The following is a 20,873-nucleotide window of genomic DNA, read 5'->3' as shown; positions in this document are numbered from 1 at the left end:
AGTTGCATTTTTCTTCATGAGCATCAGCCTATCGGCTCTACTGCAGAGATCTAACCAGGCTTATTTTGAGAGGCTGAAATAAGTGTTACAATTCTTATCTCAATGCCACATCTCACAGTGGCGGACCTTATGAAATGCGGCAAGCAGATAGCCCTTCTAACTAGCAGAAAATCAGCTGTGGGAGTATTGAGGCGTGTTGGCACCATCTGATTTAAATTCCTCAGCACTTACATGTAAGCAAAGCAGACTCCTGAGTTGAAAGGCATCTTGCATCCCTGGAGAAGCAAGAAAGAAGGAACGTTAGCTCCACCCACAGGTGCAGATTTGCTGAGTCGAGCTCTGCTTCCCCTATCTGAGAATTGAGCACTAAGAAAAACCTTTTTAATAAAAGTCAAAACTCCTAGTTAGAGAACAATGCTTAGGGAAGTGAAGGTGAATTTCTAGGCTGAAAGGTATTGCTGTTAGAGAGATCTGAGTAGGCGAAGGTTCTGAGGAAAGTGGCTTCCACCTCTGTTATGGATCCTCCATGCGTGGAAATGATGGGCATTTTTAATCAGATAAACCCGTTAACATGGGTCATACAGTTCCTCATATGAAATCAGTAGCAAATTTGCTTTTGTTTATCTAGTTTAGGTGTATTCACATCGCTTTTCTAATTTAACCCACACGTACAACTAAAAAAAAAAAAAAAATGTTTTTTAAAGTTCTACCCTTTGAAATTTACTGCTAGTTTGAGGGGAGAAGAGTTAAGAAAGGTAAAATATAATTAATATTATTTATGTTCTTTTTTTAGAACCACACCCATAGCATATGGAAGTTTCCAGGCTAGGGGTCAAATTGGAGCTTCAGCTGCCAGCCTATGCCACAGCAACACCAGACCTGAGCCGCATCCGTGACCTACACCACAGCTTAACGGCAACGCTGGATCCTTAACCCACTGAGCGAGGCCAGGAGTTGAACCCACATCCTCATGGATACTAGTCGGGTTCTTTACCACTGAACCACAATGGAAACTCCCTCTTTAAGTACATTTTTAACCACATTTTGTTTCTTTGAAATCCTAAAAAAATGCAAATCTCGTTGAAAACTGAGCTTGAGTCCCAATTTTGCGCAAGTTCACTAAAGTCTTTTAAACTCAATTTTCTCAATATTTCCTAATGTGAAATATGTGAACATTGTGTGAGGTGGTTGTGAGTTTAGCAATGACATGTGTTAAAGACCTAGCACACATTAGCACAGTGCATGGATCGTGTGCTGATTTGCTCTGCAGATTACTAAATTAACCAGTAACAACTTAGATAAAGGATGACAGAATCTGCTCCAAGAGAAATCCATTGTCAAGTTAAGCTGCAGGTGTGTAACTCATGCAGAATCAAGGCCAACAGAATGCTTAACCACCAACCCTTTAATGTGCTCCTCCGTCTTGACCAGGGGGAGGTGACAAAGGATAGCGAGATGCTGGGTAGAAGCCAGATGAGAATCTGGGCCAGTGGGAACTGGGCTGGGGAGGAAGCCTTGGGTCTGCTCATGTTCATGAGGAGCAAGTAACCTTTCACCACTTCTCCAAAAGTATCTAGAAGATCCTGGTTTTCTTAAAGAACAGTGGTCACCTGGAGTTTATCTGCAAGTGATTATTTGTCAGGCACAAAAATAATCCTTTTCTTCCTGTGGTGTACAGTGAAGAGTTAATGGCATTTCTGTAACTTCTTTTCAGACTTAGCATTTTCATTTAGCTGATTAAAATGTGGTGTAGATGATAATTATGCCAAGTTTTTTTTTTAATCATTCAAACACTCAGAAATGATTTTAAAAATCTTTAAATGGCTTGTACCAGATTTTCATTTCCCAAAGGATTTCTAGTTAGGGAAAATTTGCTTAGATTATGCCCTTTTGTCATCTTTTCAGTAAATGTTAAATCAATGCAAAATGAGTAGATTTGTATTTCTAAAAATAACCTCTTTCACAGGAAGAAGAACTAAGGAAGAGTGGAGAAGCCAAATATGCCCACTTGAGCGATGAACTTCATGTATTAATTGAAGTTTTCGCTCCACCTGGGGAAGCTTATTCACGTATGAGTCATGCACTGGAAGAGATTAAAAAATTCCTGGTTCCTGTAAGTGTTTTTCATTTTTTACAAAGATGTTTCTTATGAGTTTCTATTATAAAATGTGCCTTTGATCTTCACTGACTTTTTAGATGGAAATTTATGCTGCAGACTTCTTCTTTATAGAGTTGATATGAAGGTAAAAATAAAAAAGAATACCAAAACACTCAGCACAGGACCTGACATGTTGCCACATAATGACGGTTTGGCAGCAGTATTTGTCTCAACTGCATTCTGTGCCCTGCGCTGTTCATGGCCATGAAGAATAAGAATAAGAGAGTTAACACATAAACACAAATATGTAACTGAAGTTGCGTACCTTTCTCTTGTGTCTAATGACTTGGTAGTTGACACATATTATTCATAATTTTTAATAGAGAAATATTTTCAGGTACAGTGGGAGGGAAAAGAGATTGGATGTGTAATATTTGTAACAAGACGATGTGTTGTTTGAAACTATCAAATGTGCTTTTATGTCATAGTATGCCAGGTGCTGGCTCATTATAAAATATAATATAAAATACCAATATTAATAGAATTGGACATTTGTTGACGTCATGCAAAAAATTGGAAAAATGAACTCATTGTGCTAAATGAGAGAAGCAGAGAATGTTCATTTAGTAAGGCAGCAAATTCAGGGATGCACACTGAATAGAATTCTCTACTGATTTTCTAAGAAATAGAAGAACGAAGCTTTCCTAAAGGTTGACAATTTCGCATTCTAGGAAGAGGTTGTTTAAATAGAAATCTTGGCACCAGGCTTAGAGCTGGGAATAAGATAATTGGAAGAGAATGCTGAGTACGGTTTTTGGGAGTGCTCTGGCAGACCAGGTCCTCAGCAGAGAAAGAGAATAGCTAAGCTTAATCCGTGTGATGAAGAAACACTGCAGTTTTCTAAACTAATTAATGAGCTCAGAGGAAGTCATGAATCTTACAGTTCATTGGTTGGCCCGTGATTTGAGAATGGGGAAATAAACGAAAAAAACAGAATTCCAGAATGGAAAAGTGTCAAAATCAAACAACGTAATCTATGTGTAGGCCCAGTTTAAAATTCTTCTGTCAGGAAAAGGTTATAGAATAACCCCATACTGCTCTGATTATTCCATAACTTTATCTGCACACCTTATTATCTAGTGTAGTTTGAATACCTCTCTAAATAGACCCTGTATTTCTTAAGAATGAAGATCCTGTGTTCTCTACACGTTGATGCTGTTGGTTACACATTTGTACTGTATTTAGCTCAGACCAGACCTCTGATGATATAGGTATTATAGGAAAAAGCTACACCGTCTAGACTAGTAACTCATTTTGTGCCTGTAGACGAGTCAGTTAAATTCTCAGAACTTCAGCTGGATTCCCTGATGGCTCAGTGGGTTAAGGATCTGCTGGGGTCACTGCTGTGCCACAGGTTGCTGCTGTGGCAGCTTCCATCCCAGGCCCAGGAACTTGTGCATGCTGCCAGTGCAGCCAATTAAAAAAAAAAAATTAGCTGATTCATCTTTACAAAGAAGCTAAGGAGATAATAATAACTGAAGGGCTTCTGTCATAGTTATTGTGACTATTAAATGGGGTAATGCATATAAAAAGGCATAGAAAATTGTAAAGCACTATATAAATTGATGTTTTAAATCTTTTTTATTATTACAAGTAGATAAAAACCATCTTGGAATGATGGAGGTGAACTGTATAAGAGAAAATCCTATTTCATTGCTACCCAGATTTGAGACATAGGCTGTAGGCTAGGTTAACCCTACTTTATTATAAATCCCAGTAGTATATCTCACTTACTCTCTTCTTAGACCTCTTGATACTTGTAATAATTTCCTTATGAAATATATACTCCACGAGACAGGGCTGGCAGCCTGGCACCGTGTTTGATAGCCTGATTGAGGGACTGGCTCATTAATTGGTACTGGGCATGATGCAGAGGGTTCATAGCCACCTGGTGAGGTCTGGGAAACTCTCCAGGGTGCTCTCCCTATAAAGATCCAGATGAAGACTGAAACCCCCACTCTAGCTGGCGTGACCTGCTCCTGCAGCCCCTCCGGTTACCGCTGCCCCAGCTGCCCCCTCCCTGTGCAGCCCCACCTCCCAGGTTCACCCTTCACTAAGGACTTTTGAAGCCTCTCCTCCAAACTGGGCCACAGGCCATTCCCTTGTCACTCAGCTCTCAGCCCACAGTCCCTCACCACGCAGTCTAAAGTGGCCTCTCTGTGTGGTGTGGTCCTTTTAAATTTCGCTCACAGCAGCACGGGTCACCAGAGTGAACACCATGAGTCCTTGTCCCCTTGTCCGCGGACCTTTTTCCTCTCTTCACTTACTTAGCTTCCTCAGAGCTCTTAACAACTTCACAACTTCATATATATTCACTTATTTGTGTATCATTGCTTTCTCTGCTAAAATAATAGATGTCACAAGGATGGGGATTATTATCTCATTCCACTGCCTTTTTTCCCACTTTGAACTATGTCAGGCACACAGGAAGCACTTATTAAATATTTTTTTTCTATGAATGAGTAAGCTCTTAACAGATAAATATTCTGATATCTCTCAATGTTGAATGAGCAAATTCTGCTAATCAATGAGAGTCATTCTACTTGGTAGCTCTTTCCTATTTGCCTTGCTCTCCTCAGCACCAACCAAAGGATAGCAGCTGCCTACTTCATTCATCACCAGAACTACAAGGGCAAAAATTAACTGAAAAAAAAATTTTTTTTTTGTCTTTTTGCTATTTCTTTGGGCCACTCCCATGGCATATGGAGGTTCCCAGGCCAGGGGTCTAATCAGAGCTGTAGCCACCGGCCTATGCCAGAGCCACAGCAACACGGGATCCGAGCTGCGTCTGCAACCTACACCACAGCTCACGGCAACGCCGGATCGTCAACCCACTGAGCAAGGGCAGGGACCGAACCCGCAACCTCATGGTTCCTAGTCGGATTCGTTAACCACTGCACCACGACGGGAATTCCCTGAAAATTGTTTTAAAGATATCATGAAATCACTTGGTCATTCAGGATTCCTTTGACATTTATATTAAAGACCAGAGAAATGCTAACATGTCAGGACATTAACATTTACAAACATCGCAGGTGAAGTCTTAGAGCCAGTAAGAGGCAAGCTAGACCCACATAGAAAGCTAACGTCAAATTGAGCATCTCTCCATGGTTGGAACTTTCACCTTCCTTTGTGTATCCACCTTCTCTCCAACAGGCTGTAATCATCTAAGGCTACCGACTGTAGACCATTTGCTCCTCATGAAAGGTCTGAATGATACCAGATGGTGGAAAACAGCGCAGTTTTACTGCTTTAAGTGACTTGTAAAAGGCAAAATGATTATTATGGAAAAAATTTCCAGCTTGGTGCTTTCCATTCAGTCTCCTCAAAACAAGTAGGGGTTATGTTAATAAGACTTCAATAAATTGAATCTTACTAATGTCCAGTCTCATTCTTTGAGAAGGTGCTGTTTTGAAAGTTTTCCTTATATTTGCTGATTTGCCTTGCAAATATAGATGAGGAGAATTAAATACATTATGTTACAAATAATGACAAAAAGCATATAAAATCCTAAAGTAATAGACATTTCAATAAGGTTAAGGCCCATCTCTTCCCTTTACAAGCTATAAAGGGACAAACAAATATCATCATTATTATATTTTGTAACACTCTTTTACAGTCTAGGCACTAGGCCTGCTAGGGCTGTGCAGATTGGCCCTTGCACAATGTGGGGCAACATCACACATAGTTTGTGAATTGGACCCCCTGGAAGCCTGAATACCACTTCCCTTTTTCCAACCCTAGTCACCAGATTGTCTCAAAATAATGGCACTCTATTGAATTTCCCTAAACCGACTGATTCTCACCTTCAATTAAATTGAATTATTAAGTTTTACTAATACTTAATAATTCCCTCATGATTAAAACAAAATATACCATCTGGAGTTCCTGTCATGGTGCAGTGGAAACACATCCAACTAGTAACCATGAGGTTGTGGGTTCAATCCCTGACCTCGCTCAGTGGGTTAAGGATGCAACGTTGCCTTGAGCTGTGGTGTAGATCACAGACACGGTTCAGGCTCAGATCTGGTGTTGCTGTGACTGTGGTGTGGCCGGCAGTTGTAGCTCCGATTAGACCCCTAGCCTGGGAACCTCCATATGCCGCAAGTGCCGTCCTAAAAAACAAACAAACAGTTCTCCCAATCAGATCTTATGAAGCCGTGATCAATTTTCTGCCTATTAAATGTGAATTTATGCATCCTTTAGTTAAAAAAAATGAATGGAGGGATTAAAACAAGAAATGAGATTTAGGTCAGAGATAACTTTGTTAATTCCTCAAGAGTTAGTTATTGACAGAATTAAGAGATCACAACACTTATTTCTACCAAGGCTGTCGTAGCCTCCTTCTTTCCCAGTGCAGTGTGTACACAGCGCTGTGGTGTTATCAGAGTTGACCGAGTGTGAAACATAGTACTTGTCATGTCTGAGTTAGGTCTCCAATGTGGTTTGTATCATTTAAAGAAAAGGAGTGTGTGTGTGTGTGTGTGTGTGTGTGTGTGTGTGTGTGTCTCAGATCATAAAAAAAAAAATACTGTCCTGTAGAAAACAAGCAAATCCAGAGAGACAGTCCCAATTCCTCATGTTTAGTTCCTCCTGAGTGTGAGAAGGGAAAATATACAGCCTGAGGCATTTTTATGTATCTATGGTAACACCCAAATGTGGCATTTACACGCACACAACTTTTACATTCATGTGAAGTTTTATATCTGCGTGTGTCCTTTCTTATCCTAACAGTCTCAGAGGTATGACTTTAAGTCAATTTATCACAGAAAGAAATGGATCATTCCAGATTATGTCTTTCTTGCATTAGATTGGCTATATGTCTGCGAGACAGGTTTGATTTTCCAAATGGGCATATTATATCATCTCAAGTTTGAAATACTGGAAACCTATATAGAAAACCTACCACGAGTGTGACTCTGGAGGAGAAGCAGCTCTTTTCCTCCTTATGGTAAGAGCAAATAGAGGACGTTCTTGCTTTCTGATCTTCAAAGACTATCAGCCCAGCTCCAAGTTGGGGAAATGACACTGATTGCCAGCAGCAGTCATATAGGAAAGCAGGTAGATATAAGCAAGATAGGAAAGAAAAGCAGGATATGTTCAGTCTAGGAGATGGAAAAGCATCTTGGCTTTTACACACTGAACAAAATTTATAATGATTTGGAAGATGATAAACATAAGAATGTTTAGATATAGATGTAATGGAAATGTATAGACATCCATGCTATAATTTGGTAAAAGTGAAAATTTGCTCAGAGTCTTCTATGCAGGTGGATATAGAAGGAAAACAATGTGTTAAATAAAAACCTACCAGCCAGGGAGTTCCTGTCATGGCTCAGTGGTTAATGAATCCAGTTAGTATGCATGGGGATGAGGGTTGGATCTCTGGCCTTGCTCAGCAGGTTAAGGATCCAGTGTTGCTGTGAGCTCTGGTGTAGTTTGAAGACACAACTTGGATCCCGCATTGCTGCGGTGTAGGCTGGGCACTGCAGCTCTGATTCAACCCCTGGCCTGGGAACTTCCATATGCCGAAGGTGCAGCCCTAAAAAGACAAAAAAAAAAAAAAAGAAAAGAAAAAAGAAACCCTACCAACCAGCAAAAGCAACATTGCTTTGCAACCACAAGGTGGGAAATGGCAGATACATTTTGTCTGGCTGATGGCAGGGTTCAAATGTAAGGCAACAATCTCCTGCAGGCAATAGAATGATAATGATCAATAACAGAATAAAACAACAGCATTCAACGCAGAGGGGGAAACAGAACCCACAGCTCGGATGCTATTCCTTCATTGTTGTGGTTGTTGTTAAAATGCTGCCAAGCGTTTCCTCAGATTTCTATCTTCCAAACCAGTGAATTCCCTTTTCTTTCCCATAATTAACCATGGTCTAATAGTGTGGTAGCTAAGAGCACGAAGCTCAAAACCATGGATTTGTGTAATTATCATTTGCACAGAAATGTTTCCTGTATTGCTGTAACTCTGTGATCTTATTCTGATTATATTTGGAAAAAATGTATAATCACCTAATATTGAGTACTTCTTATTTAATAAGTTGTAATAAATGACATGGGCCTATGACATTAAAAGAAGTAAAATTATCACTAGTTCTTAGAATAGAACTAATCATTACTATATAATTAAAATAATATGATTTTATTATTACTGCTATTGAAACTCAAGGCCACTTTAGTAGTGCTAATTGATTGACATAACCTGAAAGACAGATACAGAAGCAACGGATAACTATTTTGAGTGTGATTTTTCTACAAAACCTAATACAGGCGTCTTCTTACTTCTCATCAGTATGGTTAATCAAATACTCACTTTATATATATATGGTCCAGAGGTGATCGTCTGCTTTGTATCTTAACAAACAATTCATCACTAATTACCTCTGGTCTCCCTGAGTGCCAGGGTTCTGAATTCTGTAAGGCCACTCTTTTTCATGAGCTTTGATTGCTTTTTAGCTGCTTAACATCCTTCTCCATTTCTACCAGCACCTTGATTTCATTTTGATGAGTTACTTCTTCCCCATTAACAGACATTATAATCAAAAGAACCGCTTTTGCAATTCCGCATGCTGTCGTTACCATGATGGCCTAGCAGAAGTCCTAAGACGTGATCTGTGTTTCTATAGACTGCAGTTCCTAAGAGGGAAGCGTCTCACCTCTGAACTTTATAGGATTCTAATATTAAAGAAAGGCTTGGAGGATCAAATAGAAAATGTATATTATATTCAAAACATTTACCAAATGCTAGTTCTGCACTTGTGCATAGGCATGCAATAAACACACCCCAACACTGACCTGCAGGTGCTTTTATAGATGGAAGCAACTCAAAAAGACTCATGGTTATTGAAGAATTTAGTACAAAAAACAGAAACAAGACAGAAAAGTAGCTCAATAATCAGAATCTGTTAAATAAAATGTATAAATTTTAGCTGGGTAAATCATTCAAAGAAGTAAAATAAATGGTACTAATCAATGCAAGACAAAAGTTTTGTTTAAATTCAACAGATATTCCTGAGCATCAACTATTTGTTGCTCAGACATCAATTCTACGAATTTGTGTTACATCAGCCACTGCTCTTGCAGAAACTATTTTCAGTTTTTAAAAGATAAATATTATGGAGAACTTTTTGACAGAGAATTGGAAATAGGAGCAGATTGGATAATGAGGACAATATGACAATAGTGATGATAAATCAGGTAACCCTGATCCAATGGCAAGTATTATTTCTAGAGTTAAGAACAATCAGGGAGTTCCCGTCCTGGCACAGTGGTTAACGAATCCGACTAGGAACCATGAGGTTGCGGGTTCGGTCCCTGCCCTTGCTCAGTGGGTTGACGATCCGGCGTTGCCATGAGCTGTGGTGTAGGTTGCAGACGCAGCTCGGATCCTGCGTTACTGTGGCTCTGGCGTAGGCTGGCGGCTACAGCTCTGATTAGACCCCTAGCCTGGGAACCTCCATATGCCGCAGGAGCGGCCCAAGAAATAGAAAAAAAAAAAAAAAAAAAGACAAAAATAAATAAATTAATTAATTAATTAATTAATTCAAAAAAAAAGAACAATCAAGTGCTGACAAAAACCACTGTCATTCAGACAATGGGAAGTTATTCACTGAGACAGAGAGTGAAAAAGGGAAGTGGGGCTCAGGAGTCAGGGAGGAGAGAGGAAGAGAGGGAGTGTTCGATTTCTTTCACAGCACTGATGACCCACTATTTCATATTGAAAAAAAAATTCACACAACAAGAAAAACTTTCAGTATCATATTTTAAAACGGATTATTTTTGCAAAATCATGTATTCCTGAATTGTATCTTCAACATCTGTTCTTTTTTTTTTTGTATAATGATTTTTATTTTTTTCCATTATAGCTGGTTTACAGTGTTCTGTCAATTTTCTACTGTACAGCATGGTGACCCAGTTACACATACATGTATACATTCTTTTTTCTCACATTATCTTGCAGTTAGTTCTTACTGCTTTTTTCCTTTGTTGGTTGCACCCACAGCATGTGAAAGTTCTCCGGCCAGGAATGGAGCCCAAACCACAGCAGAGACCCATGCCACTGCAGTGACAGTGCTGGATCCTTACCCGCTATGCCACAAAGAAACTCCAGTTCTTACTTTTAAACAGCTTATTTTGCAGCTACATAAAATACAATGTAAGCTTATTCCAAGTTGCCTTTCTTGATTAACTGATCTCATTTTGTTGTTCTGAAGCTTTGTTTAGCAAAATACAATGGAAAATATTTGATTCCTCCAGATATTTTAACCAAGATATCCAGGGAATTTGGAAAAACCTCCATTACTCCAATAAATGTATCTTCTATGTCATCTCTAATCGCTGTTTTTCTGTCCCTTTCTCTGCTTGTTCTACCCAGTCTCACTACATAGTTTATGTAAGGATGCATATACAATAATTCTTTAAAATACAAGTACAAATGCCTTACTCTACCCAATATGGTACAAACTAGAATTGGTTTTATTTTTCTATAACCACTGTCATTCTCACTTTCTTATTCACTACCAACAGTCTGAGCCAATCACATGGCTTTTTGCTCACTCTTCTATAGGAAGAGTCTTAATTTACACAGTTCAGATTTTATGTCGTTAGTTCCAATTTATGATTTCACTTTCTTTTTAATGATTTTTATTTTTTCCGTTATAGTTGATTTACAGTGTTCTGTCAATTTCTACTGTACAGCAAAGTGACCCAGATACATATATATGTATATACACATGTATATATTATTTTTCTCACTTTATCCTCTATCATATTCCATCATAAGAGACTAGATTTAGTTCCCTGTGATATACAGCAGGATCTCATTGCTTATCCACTCCAAAGGGCAATAGTTTGCATCTATTAACCCCAGACTCCCAGTCCATCCCACTCCCTCCCTCTCACCCTGGGCAACCACAAATCTGTTCTCCAAGCCCATGAGTTTCTTTTCGGTGGAAAGGGTTATTTGTGCCATATATTAGACTCTAGATATAAGCAATATCATATGGTATTTGTTTTTCTCTTTCTGACTTCCTTCACTCAGTATGCGAGTCTCTAGTTCCATCCATGTTGCTGCAAATGGCATTATTTTGTTCTTTTTATGGCTGAATAGTATTCCATTGTGTATATATACCACATCTTCTTAATCCATTCATCTGTCAATGGATATTTAGGTTGTTTCCTTGTCTTGGCTGTTGTGAATAGAGTTTCAATGAACAAACTGGTGCATGTGTCCTTTTCAAGGAAAGTTTTGTCCAGATATATGCTCAAGAGTGGGATTGCTGGGTCATATGGTAGTCCTACAATAGATTTCTGAGGTACCCCCATACTGTTTTCCGTAGTGGTTGTACCAATTTATATTCCTACCAACAGTGCAGGAGGTTTCCCTTTTCTGCACACCATCTCCAGCATTTGTTATTCATTGACTTGTTAATGATGGCCACTCTTACAGGTGTGAGGTGGTACCTCATAGTTGATTTCACTTTCAAATCTGATTCAAAGCTCCCCTCATACCTGATTCCATGACTTGGGCATATCCAGGGTGAAAGGGGGTGGTCCACTCACACTGCTCCTGCCACTTTCCCCACATGCGGCCTCTGGAGCCCTGGACCTTTGTGGAGGTCTTGGCAGCTGGGGTAGGAGATACAAAGAAGCTGGAGAAAGGTGGGCTGTAAAACACCTCCTGTAACAACCTGATTAGTATGATTGGTTTGTCTCACTTCAGTTTTCTCCTCTGATGGGCTGTTTGGATGCTAAAATAGTGGCATTGTTGCCAGTTATCAAATGACTTTTCTTTCTCTCAGCCAAGTGCTCCCCGGGAGGGGTTCAGTTTCTCACCAGTGAGCCCCCCTGCCCCTTCAGGTCCCCTCATGCCCCCGATGTTGCAGGTGAACCCTGTCCCTTCTCTCTGAGCCTGTGGCAGGTTACTGACCTCGCCCTCAAGTTGAGGGTTTTTCCCCAGGACCACGCAGGTCTAGCCCCTTCCTTATCTGCCCACCCGGCTCAGTGAGCTCTTTCCACCTGCAGCATTACATCTTCCTTTGGGGAAATTCTCTCCTTATTATTTGTGTATTTTCTTTTCTCTATAATGTTTCCTTTTTCTCCTCTTCTGCAAAGTCTCCTGGATCTTTCTCCAACATGTCTTTCCTAACAGTCTTCATCTGGTTATCATTTTGGTCAGAGAGATGGTCTCCAGGGTCTTCTAAACCACAAGTTCAGATGGACTGTTTACATGGAAATCATGTAGATATTGTTATTTCTTCAGAAAGCACGGTAACGTATTGTCTTAGGTATTTCTTCTGTTTTTCTGTTCGGGTTTATTTTTGTGCTCTCCAGCAGCTTTATTTCAGCGGGCAGGTTTTCTGGGCGTTTTTTTCTTCTTTTTCTGGATGCCCTTTCCTTTTCCTTCCTTTCTCCCACCCTCCCCCATCCCTCCCTTTCTTTCTTCCTTCATTTCCTTTCTTTCTGTCTTGATATAGGTCTTTTGTAAAAAAATTTTAGGTACCTTTAGTGACACCAGTCCTCCATAGTGTTAGAATGTGAAAGAGTCTTCCCAACGTGATCCAAAAATATAGAAATAGTCAGGCTGCCAAAAGTGTATGAGAGCCAAAAAAATGCCCTCCTGTTCTCAGGTCTCCCATCACTTCTGCAGACTTGACGCCTCACCCATTCTGGGTCTTCTTACGTCCCCACCTGGGAGAAGAAGCATACTCCTGCCTGTGGCAGCTGTCCACTTAGAGGGAGTATAGATCTATGCAAGCCATACTGGTTCCCACATACTCCACCATGACTATTCTGGGTTTTCCAACACTGGCTTTCATGAATTCACTCAATCCACAGGCAGTAAAGGCCAGTCCGCAATCCAGCCAATGCTCTTGGCTCAGCTCTCAGAGGACTCAGCACCTGACAGGCACACAGACTTCTAAGGATCTCAGACTTCTATTCCCCCAAATATGTTGCTGTATTAGAGCTGGGAAAGACAAGAGAGCTGCTTTTAGATCACTGTCTTCCCAGACTGACTAAGTCTTCTACAGTTAGTTTAATGAGTTCACTTTTTATTTATCATGTAAGCATCCAAAATACACATATAGACTCCAGAGCTTTTAAAAACTGTATATCATGTAACACTGCTGAGTATTTTGTTTTGTGATAAAACAGAAATTATAGGAGTTCCTGTCATGGCTCACTGGTTAACGAACCTGACTAGTATCCATGAGGATGTGGATTCATTCCCTGGCCTCACTTAGTGGGTTAAGGATCTGGCATTGCAGTGGCTGTGGTGTAGGTCAGCATCTGTAGCTTCAATTCAACCCCTAACCTGGTAACCTCCATGTGCTGTGGGCGCATATCCTTACTGTCATTTTAGGGCATGAAAGCTCCTAATTCTGGCTTCCTACTCTTATTTTAATTAAGGTTTCCGTTTATTATTTTTTACATAAGAAATATGTTTGTTCATTCAGATGAACAAAGTGCATTTCTCATTTACATTTTGTCTTGGTCCAAGATTCCTGGCTCACACCTCTGAAAGTATTTACTAAATGATAAGAGTAACAATGTTGTCTTTTGGTATGCTAATGAAATGACCTTTGGATCATACCTAAGAAAAAGTGCTGGTTTCCAGAGATAGCCAATCATGTGATTAGTGGGTTTCAACTTTCAGTCTCACTACCTTACCTACAGGGAGGAGAGAGAGGCTGGAAGTTTAACAATTGCCAGCTTCCAATGATTTAAACAACAATACCTATGTATTAAGGATGCCATAAAAACCCCAAAAGATTGATTTCAGAGAGCTTCTTGGTTGGTGAACACATGGAGGTGCTGGGAGAGTGATGCACATAGAAACGGCATGGAAGCTCCAAGCCATTTTCCCATATGTATCTTTTCCATCTGGCTGTTAATGAATTATGTATTTTTATAATAAATAAATAAATTAGTCACCAAAAAAAGAAAGAAATTACATATTTAAAATAAAATAAGAAAATGTTCCACAGAGAAAAAGCTTAGAATTCCACACACATCTCCCTCTATAAAGACTAGCCACATAGTTTATCCCATGTGTTTTATACCGATTCTGCCAAGTTAATTTGCACAAATACTAATGATAGCCTTTCCCTAGTGGTAAGAATTATTATGATAACCTATTTAGGAATTCAGAACATTCACATAAGTGATAAATATATCACTAACAATTCATATTTGCCATTAATAGCCAATTCTGAGAGTAAAATTCATTTCAATGTGTTTTTTGTTAGAAAAATTAAAATGCTCATAGCTTATTTCTGCTCTATGTATATACCTTCTGCCTGTTGACCTTCCTTAGAGAAGGAACAGTGCCTTGGTTTAATCTCTGTGACCTGCTAGGCAATTGGGCTGGTGGCTCATACACATCCCCTTTATTACCCTCACAATAAATCTGAGAAGGACCTATAATGCCTCTCATGTAGAGAAGGACACTGGGGCTGACTACCACCTGTGTTTGATGGCTGACCCGTCTGTGCTACACGAAAGCATAAAACATGGCTGAGCAGGGCCTTCCTGACACTACAGTTCAGGCTTTTCTCACCAGAGCAGAGTTTTCCCACACTGGATACTAAAAGCAGAATAGAATGTCTAGATTCGATCCAGTTAGCTATCTATATTTAATTACAAGCCTGTTGATAAGTGACATAAACTAGATTTAAATAGGACATAGGAAATATTACCTTGGCACACTTCCATTTGATATTTACCATTGATGTTTGGAGATCAAAATGATAAGTAATTACCAGTGGATAATCTGCTGTTGTAAAAATGGTAATATTCCAGGGCAAATTTTTTTTTTTCAAGTCTGTTTTCAAATCCTGATGTCAGGCAGAGATTTCTCTTAATCCCAATCTCCTTCTTTACATTGTTTGTCCTTTCTCTTAGTTTTTTCACATGAAATGGCAAAAACAAGAGAGGAGGGATAAAAGCTATTATAATTTTAATTAATTAAGTTATCTGGTATTGGAGACTGTGCCCTGACATGCAGAGTGCAAAAATGCAAAATTTTAATTAGCTTAAGGGAAATCAAGGATGTCTGGAATTTTTCTTGTTGTTGTTGCTTCTTGCATTAAGAAGAGGAATGGGTATTAGTTTCCTAGGAAAGTGAGTAAATAAAATTATGAGTTTGTTTAAAATGTGTTTGAAAGACATTCAAAATATTCAGTCATTCCACTCAGTCCGCTCTTCACATTATTGATGCAAATAAGAAGCTTTTCTCCAAATGACTCAGTCAAGTAATATGGATTGAAATGTCGAATTATTGATAAATGATGGTGGCCATACAACAATTTTTCGTTAACCGTCAAGATGATGGCACTATACATATATAGAGAAAATAATCACTTAGGGTATCAATTTGCATAATCTGTTCTCATAAACTTCTCTTGAGATTCCTGAAAAACCATTTCCTTTTAGATTGCTGCCATTTCTCAGATGCCCTTTGTTTCTTAATGCTCTTCATTTTTTTCTATTCTGAAGTTTAGAATTTTAGGACTCAGTTGCTATAATATGGAATTTTTAGTTATTCTGTTATAACAAGAATAATGGAATCTTGGAATTTTAAGTGACTGTTATGTAAACATCTCTCATCTCAAGTCCACATTCTCCAAGTAGTATTTATCTCCGTTCAGGTCAAAATAATGTTTGAGCACACACATTCTTGTAATAATTTTATCCAGCCTTCTTGGTTTGGTCCTGTTTTTTACCCAGGGCACACTGAAGGCTTTTCTACCCCTCGTCTGGTATTAGCACACAGCCCCAGGGCGAGTTCCATTTTATCTTTTTCTGCCCTTCCCTTATTTTTCCTAACTTACTTCTTATTTGAGAAGTTGGAGAAGCCTTAGCAATAACATTATAAGCAAGGACATATATCAGAATCCGAGTAGACTTCTCTTGAAATTGAATGGATAACCTCATACAGGTGGAAGGTAGGTGACTACTCTCCTTAAACCCATAATACAAGCCACAGGTAGGACAAGGTTTCAGATCAAATTAGTCCCTGTGCCAAATACAGACATCATCTTATCTGACACATTTTAAATGCAAAACAGACCTACTCTAGAAGAAATGAATAAAAGACCCACTGTGTAAGAGCTCTTCTTTATTTAAGGAAGTGTATTGAATTATCAGGATTAACAGTTAGCTGGTTAGTGCAGGAGTTTGTGATATGAGGAGAGTAACTCTAGGACTTAGATGTCCTAACCAAAATATGGCCAAACACAAATCATGCTTACAGGAATGATAATATCCGCCCTGGTTTTCATGAGCAAAGGTATTCTTGTTTCCCAAAATCCTTTGTTTATCTAACTACCCTGGAATTAAATCCAGTCTGCTGGGTCACAGAAAACATTTTCTCTGTTACAGCTTTTATCCCCACACCTATATAGACACATTCACATAATTTTAGAGCTGGAAGGAATTTTTTAAGTTCAGAGCTAGGTTTCCAAGCCAATTTAAATATTAATGATGGGGAAGAAAATACGTGAAAATACGTTTTGCCAATCTCTTAAAGAATTCAGAGGCATGGAGTCCCAAAGAGGGTAGTTCGAAAACCAGTGGTGGAAACCAACCTTCACTTTACCATTAAAGATGCTAAAGGCCAGCCTGGTTACCTGAACTGCCTGAGGTCAGGCAGCAAAGGGGGGATGGGTCGGATGGCTGCTAATCAAGGGCATTATCAGGACATGAAGCCTCAGCTGCCCCAAGATCCCTCCCCCTCTGTTGGAGAGGCCTGCGGTCACCACAAGTGTGATTAGCCTTGGGTTTCTCCACATTTAGATCACCCAGTATGCCTCTTTCTTTTCACATTTGCCGATATTGTCTTTACTGGTAAAACAGGTGCAGGTTTTCCTGCTAATTCTTAGGTGCTCATAATTAAATAATTTCTTCCGAAGTCTGTTTTACTTAGGGACCTCTCCCTTGCTTCCACCTGCTTATTTTCATGGCCCACATGTATCCTTAGTGAAGGCACTTAGCAGTTGTTTCCAGCACAGGTAACAAATGTGTGACAGAACGTTTATGGTGGGAATAGAAGCATTAAATAACACGTGTTGGGGTTACTCCTTGCCAGACGCTCTAAGGAATATTCTGCCATCCTGAGAGCAGGTCAACGCCTCCTTTTGGTGCAGAGTGGTCACCCTCGCAGTTGTGGTTAATAATGCAACCTACTAAAGGACGTTTAGAAAGCAGACTGCACAAGGAAAGAAGGGACTGACAAAATAACGAATACCTTATCATTGGTTATTCTTGGGAATAAAAACAAAAAGCAATTTGAAATGATGGTTGTGGAGCGTCACAGTCCTCTTACCTGAGTAACAAAGGTAGAGGTTTAACCACTGTACCACACTCCATAGAAAGGACTGTTGTGTCTTAGATCCTTTGAAAAGCAGTTCATTCAGATTAGATCATAAAACAATGCGCAAATAAACAAATAAATGGGGCTGGAGAGAGATGGAGGGAGAGAGACGGAGAGTCAGAGACAGATGCTGGAGGCAGCTTCTTCTGGACATCTTCAGATCAGGTGAACCCGTGATAAGGCCTAACAAACATCTGCACCCTGGGTGACCTGACGCTGGGGGGAATCGAGGAGCATCTTCTGTGGACAAGCGCCATCTCTCTCCTAGCTCCTCCCCTGACCGGCTGTTCCCGTCATGCTCCCCCTCCCCATCATGCTCACTCACTCAGGCTCTTCCTCCTCAGAGCCGCCACCCCCTCTCCCTCCCAGGGCCCTCTCCCATCTGGCCCCTGTTCTCTTTCTTTGTACTGATCCAAGGCATGCAGCTTGGAAGTTGACTTAAATTTCAAAGTATTTTCAAGTAGATCTAATTACTTTCTGCCTCAAATTCACTAACTGCTACCGTGAGGTAGTTCTTTCTTCACTTTTGTCCACTTTCTTCCTTCTTTTCTTTCTTAAATTTCAATGGAGACATTTGCTTATTTCTTGTAAGCACAGGGGAGAGAAATTTTCTCCCCTCAGTTCAGACATAATCTAGTGTCACAATTACAACTTCAGATGTGCTGTTATATTTGTATGACTAACTGAACAAGATAGTTTTTAAATTTTAAAATAGCATGAATCTTATATTCTTTAAAATGTATTCCAATTGACAGCATATAACTTGGATAGATCTTAGTTTATAACAGCATTTCATCCATTTAATAAACGTGTATTAGGAATTATTCTATAAATTGCCCAAATATATCCTAATGTTTAAACTATCTTTATTTTTAGAAATTATAAGTATATGAATGAATAAACATCTGATTATGCTACCATTTAGGAAGATATTTCCTTTAAATACCAGATAGGGAGAGGCGAGGAAAAAAAATTTCTGCACCAGGAACACTCACCTTGTTCCAGTGATTTCATGGACTCAGTTCTCAAAATCCACTTTCCAAAGAGCTGAAGTCCAGATTCGAATGGTTATATGTAATCACACAGCTAAGTGCAATATTAAGAATTGGAAAAAAATATGTGAGAGGATGGAAGTTAATTAACTCAAAATCTCAAATCATCACATTATATACTTTATTTGTCTGATAAAGATCTCAATAAAGCAGGAAAAAAAACCACACGTTATCTTATCTATAGAAGAAAAAAATAAGAATTGAACTGTCACATCACATGAAGTCACAGACTTGGCCTCCTTAAGAAATGGTCTCATTCTTATTTTCTCCTGCCAGCTAGACCCCTGTTGACATTGAGACCGCTTTAGAATCAGGTGAAACCTCCACATACTCTTCCCAGAAAAAGGCATAGGCACATTAATATTTTACACAAAGTCCAGGGGATCTGCATCATGGATCCAAGTTTAAGAGCCTTACACTAGAAGCATCAAATGCTTAGTATGAGAGAAGGAATTATAGCAATGCATGACTAAAACCCCATTAAAATGCTAAATTTGTTCTATATTAGAAAATTAAATGATCTGTATTGAAAAGCACAGGTCATTTTGCCTCAAACTTCCTGAAGATAATTATAATAGAAAAGTAGGTTTTCTTACAGTTATCTTCTTAAATGAATGAATATTTTATCTTATGATGAGGTAATTTTGCCACCAAACTGTAACTCATTACCTTTCAGCATAATTCTCATTTCCAAACTTCATTTTAAGCAGGATACAAATGCTTTACCAATTTATTACATTTAGAATGTATTTTATCTGGAGATATATTTCCCTCAATATCAATTGGAAGACTTTGAGCAGGAATAAGATTCTGTATTTGCTACATAAATAGGAAGCTTTACTGTCTTGCCAACTGACCTTAAACTTCTTCTCTAAGTAATAAAATCAGGAAATGTAGCTCATTATAAAAACTATACACAAGGGTGAAGAAACTCTCCTGTGGGTTGTCTCTTACACTTCAGAATATTTTACTGCAGTCACTCAAACTTCTGCTTCATTTGAATGATTCTCTAAACATTTCCATCCAAATACCAGGCGTGCCATTGCTCTCTGCTCTCCCTTAGAGAAAATGCACGGATTTCTCTAAAACGGGAGAGCTTTACCACAGCCCAGAACGTCCGTACTATAAACTGTATCTGTTCCTTATTTCTGATTCTTTGGGAATAAAAATAATTATACAATATTATAATGAAATATAAATGTTTTCATGTATTGGTGACCAGAGGGCCTGTTTGCAGAATATTATTAGTTGGGTATTAGATTTTCTACAGCTCACATATCACACAATATGGAACACCTCAATTCCCCCCTTGCTTTGTGGCCTCCCTGGAAAATGGGGTTGTGGGGAAAAGGAAATAATGTTGACCTGAAAACTGAACATCTCTCCAAATCCCGGTGGACTTTTATCATCTGGGTAAACGCTCGGAAAGAGGGCATGGGCAGGAGACGTGATGTCGCTTTGGGTTCCCCCAGGCTGGCCCTGGGCCATGCTTTCAGCAGCCCAAGACCTGGGCCCTCTGCCTCCTTTCAAGGCCTTCAAGCCCTCACATGTGCGAGGACCCAACTGATATAGGGGCAGAAGTTTCAAGTGCCTTGAACCTGACTGCTGGCATATAACAGACCCTCTGAGCTCTATCCCTTGACTTTAGCATTCTCCCTATGTTTTTTCCAACTCGACTCTAGAAAGTCAACATCAAATTCCACTTTACCAAACAGCAACAAAAGATACCTTACCTTCCTCATGCAGGTGCAAGGATTAACATCTTCTCCCCAGTGCCCACTGGTAGCCACAAGTGACATGTGTAAAGCAATATAAACATGACAATGCCTAAATATTTCCAGGTCTCCAGAAATTTATTCACAGATAGAGCAAAATGGACACACATTTGACTAAAGATTTAAAAAAAAAAAAAAACCTGTTGCTAGACTCTATTTTTGCCTAAACACCTGTGTAGAAATCTGTTCAAGTGATTTTCTTCTGAAGCATTTTTCTGCCATTACTGTTTGAATCACTCATCTGTTATTTATGTCAGAGGCACTTGAAAGCTAGACCAAGATAATGATTGCTTAATTTATTTTTTTAGATAACTCAGTGTCTATAAATCACATTAGCTAATTAAGTTCCTCAGAAGGTACTTTTTAAAAAATTCAAGAACACAATTGCAACAGGTAGTAAGTGTTAATTTTGAGGAAGGAAAAAAAATTATCTTTTAGAAATAGTCTACTTTCCAAAGTTACAGTCTGATGGATCAGTATGCTCATGCAGAGCAGCATGAGGTGTG

General features: G+C 39.2%; 1 protein-coding gene across 6 annotated transcripts in view; it reads left to right on the top strand.

Annotated features, from left to right (window-relative positions):
• Positions 1-20,873, top strand: part of KHDRBS2 (KH RNA binding domain containing, signal transduction associated 2) — a 546,959-nt gene that overhangs the window by 275,692 nt on the left and 250,394 nt on the right. For all 6 annotated transcript variants that reach the window (XR_002345643.1, XR_002345644.1, XR_002345641.1 and 3 more), the window contains exon 4: positions 1,967-2,113. Coding sequence is in view for 2 of the 6 variants with exons in the window: in XM_021098559.1 (XP_020954218.1) it covers positions 1,967-2,113 (147 nt within the window). In the remaining 4 variants the exon portion in view is untranslated. The remainder of the gene's footprint in view (positions 1-1,966; positions 2,114-20,873) is intronic.

This window comes from Sus scrofa, chromosome 7, assembly GCF_000003025.6.
Source record: "Sus scrofa isolate TJ Tabasco breed Duroc chromosome 7, Sscrofa11.1, whole genome shotgun sequence".
NCBI classification, from domain to species: Eukaryota; Metazoa; Chordata; class Mammalia; order Artiodactyla; family Suidae; genus Sus; species Sus scrofa.
Note: the sequence above shows the minus strand (reverse complement) of the source record. Positions and strands in the feature narration are given on the sequence as shown.